General features: G+C 56.5%; 1 protein-coding gene and 1 long non-coding RNA gene across 2 annotated transcripts; both read right to left on the bottom strand.

The window, feature by feature from the left end:
- Positions 1–351: 351 nt before the first annotated feature.
- On the bottom strand, positions 352–2,704 carry NKX2-5 (NK2 homeobox 5). Its single transcript, XM_066197100.1, has 2 exons — positions 2,232–2,704; positions 352–1,645 (listed from the first exon to the last, which is right to left on the bottom strand). Exons 1-2 carry the CDS (start codon positions 2,527–2,529, stop codon positions 1,038–1,040), a joined length of 906 nt encoding a protein of 301 aa, XP_066053197.1. The 5' UTR covers positions 2,530–2,704; the 3' UTR covers positions 352–1,037.
- A 2,404-nt stretch (positions 2,705–5,108) lies between these two features.
- On the bottom strand, positions 5,109–6,898 carry LOC136297456 (uncharacterized). The gene is made up of 3 exons (XR_010723169.1): positions 6,711–6,898; positions 6,103–6,340; positions 5,109–5,606 (listed from the first exon to the last, which is right to left on the bottom strand). It is a non-coding gene; the product is annotated as an uncharacterized lncRNA (long non-coding RNA).
- Between the last annotated feature and the right edge of the window lie 701 nt (positions 6,899–7,599).

Below are 7,599 nucleotides of genomic sequence, written 5' to 3'. Positions count from 1 at the left end.
CTGGGAGCGACGGAGTCGGTCCCCATCCCGAACCCAGCCCGGGGACGCGGGCCGGTGCTCAGCTGTTCTGCCAGTCTGGGAGCTCGAAAAGCGGCTTTAAAATGATTTTTAAAAATTCCTTAAAATACAAACAGGGAACGCCGAACGCAGGGGAGAGCTGCACAAACCCGGGGGAGACGGGCAGGGAAAAGCACCGGTAGCGGGCAGGCGGCGGGGCGGCTCGGGAGAGCCCCCGGGACGGGCGGGTCCGCACCCACCGCCCCCATCCCTCCTCCCTCCTTCCCTCCCTCCCAGGATGTCCGGGATGCGCAAGAACGCCAGGGACGCCGAGGTTCAGCCACTCTCTTTAATGACAACTCGCTGAACTCCGTCAGCTTGTACAGCAAAGGGCAACACGTACGAGGGGGCGGGCAGTGCATTTCCATACTAACTCACGTTTTAGTGCAGAACCCTACGGGACCTGGCGGGCCGGAGTGTCTGTGTCCCTCGGCCGGGCTGGGGTGGCAGTCTGTCTGTCTGTCTGTCCTCATCCCTGCCCAGGCCGGCAGTGGCAGCCTCGCAAGGGACACCTGGGGGTGCCGAGATGCCGAACTGACCGAACAGCGGGGACCGTACGGGAAGTGCAAAAATTAAATGTGGATGTCAATAATAATTAGTTTAGAGTAAAAGTAAAAAAAAAAAAAAAAAAAAAAAAAAAAAGAGAGAGAGAGAGAGAGAGAGACTTGCAGGGCTTGGTTGGGTGTTGTTGGGAACAAGTCACGTCAAATTACCGGCTCGTTTGTAGGAAGGAAGGAGGGGAATTATCAGGGTGAAGACCCTGATAGGGAGCGAGAAGGGCCGGGAAATGCCGGCACCCCCCGCCGGTTCCTGCCTGGCCCCGCACGAAACACCCAAACCCGCCCCGTACGTGGCCACCACACTCGTGAGATCCGCCGGGATGCTCCACCGAACCATCCTCAACCCCAGCAGCCTGGAAATGTCCCCGAGCCCGGCTGGCAGGCGCGGCCGCAGCCCCTCCATCCCCGGCGGGCGCGGCTCTACCAGGCTCGGATCCCGTGCAAGGTGGAGATGCCCGCGTTGCCCTGCGGGATGGGCGTTTGCACCGAATTCAAGTCCCCCACGCTGAAGTTCATGAAGTTGTTGGCGGGCGCCGAGGGCTGCATGGGCTGCATGGAGGGGTAGCTGCAGTTGTAGTTGGCGTTGCAGGCGGGGCTGTTGTAGTTGGTGTACGCGGGATAGGCGTTGTAGCTGTAGGGGTTAATGCTGACATTGTAGGGCGAGCTGTAGGGGGAAGATTCCCCCAGGCAGGGCTTCCCATCGCGCACCAGCACCGGCACCGCGATCCGCCGCGGGGGAGGGATCCCCACCATTTCCAGCGTCTGGTCCTGTCTCTGCCTTTTGCATTTGTACCTTCGGTTCTGGAACCAAATTTTCACCTGGGTGGAGGTGAGCTTTAGCACGTTCGCTAGGTGGTCCCTCTCGGGGGCCGAGAGGTATTTCTGCTGCTTGAACCTTCTCTCCAGTTCGTACACTTGGGCTTGAGAAAAGAGGACGCGAGGTTTCCTCCTTTTCCTCTGTCTCGGGCGCTCGGGATCTTCCAGGTCTCTTTTCTCCTGCTCCAGGCTCTTGTGTAGGGAACAAAGCTCTGCGGCAAAATAAACGGGCGAAGGAAAAAAGGGAGAGGAAAAAAATGAGCATCAATAATTATAAATCAATATTTAATAAAGAGGGTACAACGTGAGCGAGCCGTGGCTCTTCCTCGGCCTCGCAGGCCGCTGTGGCCGCCCGCTCCTGCAGCCACGGGACCGGCCCTGCTCTTCTAGTACCTCTTCAGCAAATTTCCCATCTTTTTTCTTTGAAAACAACGGTGCCCCGTGCACCGATGCGAGTCTCGACCCAGCCTGGATTTATCTTTAGCTTTGTGCTAAAACCCACCCCGACCCCCGAGCGAGTCAGGAATAGCATTTGTCACCTGGTTCCTGTCCAAACCCGAGGCCCACGGGCTCCGCCCGTCCCGTCGGGGGTCTCCGTGCCGGGCTCAGCGAGACCCTGCCCGCTGTGGGGGTTGAAGACGCCGCCGCTCCCCGAGCCCCGAACACAGCCCCGCTCTGTCCTCTGTTCCCCGCAGTCCTGGGGACCCCCGGCCGAGCCCCCATCCACCCCCGGATGGATCACCATCCCCCTGCCGTCTCTTTCTCTCCGAGCCCCTCCACACCGGCGCTCAGCTTTACCTTTCTTGTCCGCCTTGGCCTCCTTGGCCGAGTCCATCTCCACGTAGCTTTTCACGTAGTAGGAGCCGGGGAAGGCGGCTTTGGCGGGTGGCGGCTCGGGCAGCTCCTCCCGCAGCTCGGGCAGGGCCGGGGGCTCGGCTCCGAACGCCTCCTGCTTGAAGGTGGCCAGCATGCAGGACGGGGAGGCCAGCGAGGCCAGCTCCATGGAGCCCAGCCCGCCCTGCTGCTGCTGCTGCTGCTCCAGGTTCAGGATATCCTTCACCGAGAAGGGAGTGCTTGTCACAGGGCTAGGAAACATTGCGGAGGGCAGCGGGGCAGCGGCCGCAGCCCAGGGTCATGGAAAAGGAGGTGGGGAGAGGCCGAGGTGGAGCAGCGGTGGAGCGTGGGCTCCCGGAGGGGGCACATAGCATTCCCGAGAGTGGCAGCCCTGACTTGTGCACTGCGGGCAGGTAGGAGCGGACCATAAGGCCGGGGGAAGGAGGGACTAGGCAGTTTTTGGGTGACTTTAGCTTTCTATTGGCCAACATTGCGGTGATGGTATGAGAGATGCAAAGTTCCATGTCACCTAATATAGTAATACGTCTCAAAAACAGCTCCGCTCTTTTAAAGGGGCGGCACTGCATTTATCCCAGCTCTGAGGCGGCCAGTTTGTTCATCCATTTGAAACAAAAAAAGAAAAAAAAAAAAAAAAGAAGAAGAAGAGGGGAAAAAAAAAAAAAAAGAACGGCCTAGTGCGTACAGAGTCACTATCTGGCTCTATCTATCATACAGTCAGATTAAATAAACAGGCCGGGAGGAAACCATCAACCAAATATGTGCTGATTTAATTTTTCTTTTTTTTAGCGAGACAACGGAGGTTTCGTTTTTAGTATTCTGCAAGATCCGATGGCAGGCACCAAAAAACGGGAGTTCACTGCTGTGTGAAGCGCGCTCAAGGGGAAATCCGCTCTCAGGGTTTGTACAGAGATCCTGAAGCGGCACAGCGATTGCAAAGCCGAGTTTATAGGAGAGAGACCCTGAGCAGCCCCTGCCTGGCTTTGGAGAGGGAAATGCCGATTGGGTTTTCCTCTCGTTTGTTTGCAAAGCTTTCAAACAAAAAAAAAAAGCAGCACTGTCTGGGGGAAAAAGTAAAAATGAACCAATACAAGGGCGGGTGAAGGTGTTGCAAAATATACAGGAGTAAGAGAGGAGTAAGTAAAGCAAAGGACCGCTGTCCTCGGCCGGGTCCCCGCTGCTCGGGTGGGGGCATGGCCCGGGGTTCATGCGGCAGAGGTGGGGCTCATTCATTTCACTCTCACGGATCCGCTAAAATAAACTTTAGCTGCAAGGTCGCAGGTTGTGGAGGGGCGGTTCGAGGCTTTGTGCGTTAGGGGGGGCGAGAAAAAAAAAATTAGAAACAAATAAAGAATCTCCTTCAAAGAATCTCCGGCTGGGAGAGGTACGGGGATGGGCTCGGTGGGAGCAGGGCAGAGAAACCCCAAAGGGCTGCGGTGATTTTGGGGGGCCCTTGGCTGAGCCCCCGGCGTCACAGCTGTACAAATCCTGTCTCCTCCCGCAGGAAGGGACCCTCCGGGGCGGCTGGAAAGGTGAGCAGCACCTGCCCACCCCCGCCGCTGCCCCCGAGATTTTATGGCTTGGCACCCCGGGTTTTCTTCCCGGAGAATTCAAATCGGAATGTTTTTGCGGGCGATGCCGCCGGAGCCGCAGCATCCCCAGCGCTCGCAGCGGCCGCCCGCGGCTGTGCCGGGAGCGGTTTGTTGGAGAACCAGCCCCGGATCTGGCGATGACGATCGGAGCGATCCCTGTGAACGGGGAGGACTGAAATATTGCCATTTAATGAGGGGAGGGGTCGGCCAAGCGGCCAGCTCCATCTTCGCGGCTGCGTTTCCTGCGGACTTCCCTGGGAAATAACTGCAGGGGATGGATGTAGGATAAAAGGGCGAAGTGCCCCGGGATTTTGAGGCAGCCTCAAAGAGCGGCCTGTGGAGGGACTTTGCAGAGTGTTTGCGGCACCTCTCACCCTCCGCGGGCTTTCTTAACCTCGTTGCCTCCTGTTTATTACAATCTTATAGGGATAGCTTAGATCCAGGCTAAAATAACGAAGCGATCCCGATCCTCCCCAAACCCAGAGACGCCTCACAGGGTCGCTCTGGCGACATCCCCATCCTACGGCTTCCAGCGCTCCCTTCCTTCATCCCAAAACGCCATTCCCAGGCCAGGCCTGGAGCTCGCAGGTCAATTCCTGCCCCGGGAGGTTTCCCTGTGCCCGGGGAACCCGGCGGGGTCCGACCCGGGCCCGGAGCTCATCCCGGCGGGGCGGGAGCTGAAAATCCGGGAAGAATTGAGGATTGCCGGGCTCCCTCCAGCCCCCCGCTCACACGGCGGCTGCCGATCGATGTGGGCCCGGCTGCAGAGGGTGGAAGTGATTAATTGAACGATAAGCCGCAGCTATCATTTGGAATGTCATTAATGCGTCGGGGAGACATTCATTGGAGACAGACAGCGTTATCTCCGCTTTATCTTCAACAATGCATCACTTTTAATACTGCAGTTTAGAAACAAATGGGGGCTTTAGCCTCAGCTCTTCTCTTCGTGTTTATATTTTTGGAAGAATCGCAACTAGTGGGAGTCCCGGGCTCGGCCTCCTGATAAATGAACATTAGCACTTTTTAGAACTACTGTATCAACAAAAAGAGCTGCAGGGCCGCAATAATTGGTGAAAAAGCAAACACTCCGCAAAGAGAGGCCAGGTCTGCTCTGTGTCCGGCTGATTGATGAATAAGTTACTGACACACAGCAGCTCACGGACTTTCCGGGTCGGGGCTCAGCACCCATTCCTTCCCCCCTTTCCCACCCCCTCTCTCCCTTTCCCGGGGCTCTCCAGCAGCCCGCTGAAGCCAGGCTCCGGCTGTCCAGCGGAAGGGACAAAGGTGACAGCTTCTCCCGGCTCCGGACACTGCTCGCAGCCCGGGGGACCCGCCCGAGTGTCTCCGCGGAACCGCGGGTGGGCACCCCGAACTCTCCCGCATCACTTCTAATTTTTTGCAGACTCGGTTTTGATCGCGTTTAAATAACATGGAAATAAATTTAAAATAATAAAGAAAAGGGGTAAGGAGAGGCAGGATCCCGAGGAGCGTCCTCAAACACTTTCTGCAGACTCAGCTCGCAGGGACGTAAGTGGGGGAGATAGGTAGAAAAACTCGCTGGATTTTTTTTCTGGCTGTCAGGGAAAAGTAGGGCTGTCCTGTTCTGTCCCCCGCTGGCTTCACGCTGTTTGCAGGTTGCTCTCGCTGTCCCCTTGGGGCTGAGCCTGCCCCGGCCTCTCGCAGGGGAGGGTTGTCGTCCAAGCCCGCTCGTTGCTTCTCTCCGGGATTGCTAAATGTGATTAGTGTTGGGTTTAGTGTGGGGTTGGTTTTTTTTTTTTTTTTTTTTTTTTTTTTTTTTTTTTTTTTTTTTTTTTGCTTTCTATTTTTTTCTTTAAAAAAATAATCAAAAACTTTTCTTGCTGAACCAACCAAACAAAGAGAAAAAAAAAAATCCCCAACCCCGCAATTAGCTCCAGAGGGCACATCCTCTCTCTCCCTGAGCTTTCGACACCTCGGACTGTTTAGAGAAAGAGATGTTACCTTTTAAAAAAGTTTTCCCCTTAATCCCAGTCGGTTTAAGATGTCCAGGGCCCCCTCCCGTTCTAATTCCCAGCTATCTCCCGAGGACTCTGTTTATACCTCGCCAGTAAACGCCGGGGTTTGAAACCTTGTCACTAATTGAGTGCTAACACTTCAGGTGCTATAGATTTGTTAAGAGCCAGTAGTCCAGAAATAGCCTGTTAGGGTTTCCTTGCGAGAACCGGTGCCAATCTCCCGGTTCTCACCGTGGCGCCGGGAGCCGCCGGGACCCCGGCATCTCTGCGGCTCCCCGAGGGCTGACCGGAGTCTTTTGGTAACTCTTTCCGAGCCATTGGGAAGGGGTACTGAGAACCGGCGAGCCCTGGATGAATAAATCCTGCCGGCGGGATGGCGGTGCTGCCCTCCGAGGGTCCAGGACGGAGTCTGGGGGCTCGTGGGGGCGGCTGGGGCCGGGGAAAGTTTTGCTTTCACTCCTCTGGAATTCTGCAGAGGGAAAAAAAAAAGCTTTGGAGCTGTCCAGGCACGCCGCAGCTAAAATCTCCTTTTCTTCCTACCTTTTTTCCCCCCGCCTTCATTTCCCCCAGTTTTTTAATTTTTATTTTTTATTCTCTTCTTTTCCCCCGGTCTTTTCGAGCTCTAACGAAGCTCGCTGTTTCCGGCCGTCCAAAAAAAAAAAAAAAAAAAGAGTTTTGACCTTGACGTGAAGGCGGCCTTGGAGAGGGGCCTCTGCTGTGCCCGGTGCTCGGCACCGCTGCGCTGCGAGCCCGGGGCTTCCTCCGGGACAGCCCCGGTACCGGGCGGATCTTGTCACCCCTGTCACCACCCCCGCCACCGCTGCCGCATCCCTGCTCACCCCACTGAGGAAATAATGGTGCCCCTTCGCTCCGTGCAAACCGCGGGGAGAGCGCGGCTGCAGCAGCCGGACAGCAGCACAGAGCCTTCCCTTCATCACAGCACAATGGGTGCGGAGCCCCGGATAAACCTCCCCGGTGCTGACTCGATTTGGGACCCCCAGCCCCGCTCCGGGGGTGGCCCGGCGGCCTCTTCCCGCCTCCCTCGGTGACTTGGGCAGGAGCACTTGGATTGCGAATGCCTGCCTGGAGTTTCCCCTCCTGGCCTGGGCTCTGTGCCTGGAATCTGACAATTCAGCTGCTTCTTGCACCTCGGGTGCTGGGAGTGTTTTTATCCCCCCGGCTGAAGCGAAAGCTGGGAGCTGGGCAGATAAATGAAAAGCTTTAATTTTACCCTGCCTGTAACTTTTTTTTTTTTTCTGCTTGATACTTTGCTGGGTTCGCTGGTGAAGAGGGAGCGATGGGCGAGTTCTCCGACCTTCCCGTCGCCCTCTCCCTGTCCCCGGGCAGCGCTCGCGTTTATTTGCGCTCGTTTCGGACCCACCGATTCTCTGCGCTCCAGGAAAAGTTTTTTTACTCGTCCAGTTAATCCCCAAAGCTCTTGTTCGTTACGTTTCCGTGGGGAACGCACCCAGAGCAAGCGCCACACGGTCATTTTTAGGGACGGGGAATTAAGCGACCGAAGAGGCTTTAATGTGACAATGCTTCGTCACACGCATCCCGCCGGGCCGGGACGCACCGCTGTCCGGTGATGGACAGGAAAACAGTTTCAAAACCGAAATACCTTCCTGGCACTGCGAAGTCTGGGCTGTTTCGAAGGACAAATCTCTAAACGCGGCGGGGCTTTGTCCCCATCCCCGGGCAGAGGGTTCACACCGCCTCCGGTGGGAA

The sequence above is a fragment of the Chamaea fasciata genome, unplaced genomic scaffold, assembly GCF_029207755.1.
Source record: "Chamaea fasciata isolate MVZ Bird 193981 ecotype frontalis unplaced genomic scaffold, bChaFas1.0.hap1 SCAF_15, whole genome shotgun sequence".
Taxonomy (NCBI): domain Eukaryota; kingdom Metazoa; phylum Chordata; class Aves; order Passeriformes; family Sylviidae; genus Chamaea; species Chamaea fasciata.
This window is presented reverse-complemented; position numbering and strand designations above follow the sequence as displayed.

Bases quoted from the DNA above. Each gene is read 5' to 3' on its own strand.
- NKX2-5 (XM_066197100.1), bottom strand. From the start codon at position 2,529: ATGTTTCCTAGCCCTGTGACAAGCACTCCCTTCTCGGTGAAGGATATC. The intron at 1,646-2,231 runs GTAAAGCTGAGC...ATTTTGCCGCAG, and splicing joins GGCCAAGGCGGACAAGAAAG to AGCTTTGTTCCCTACACAAG.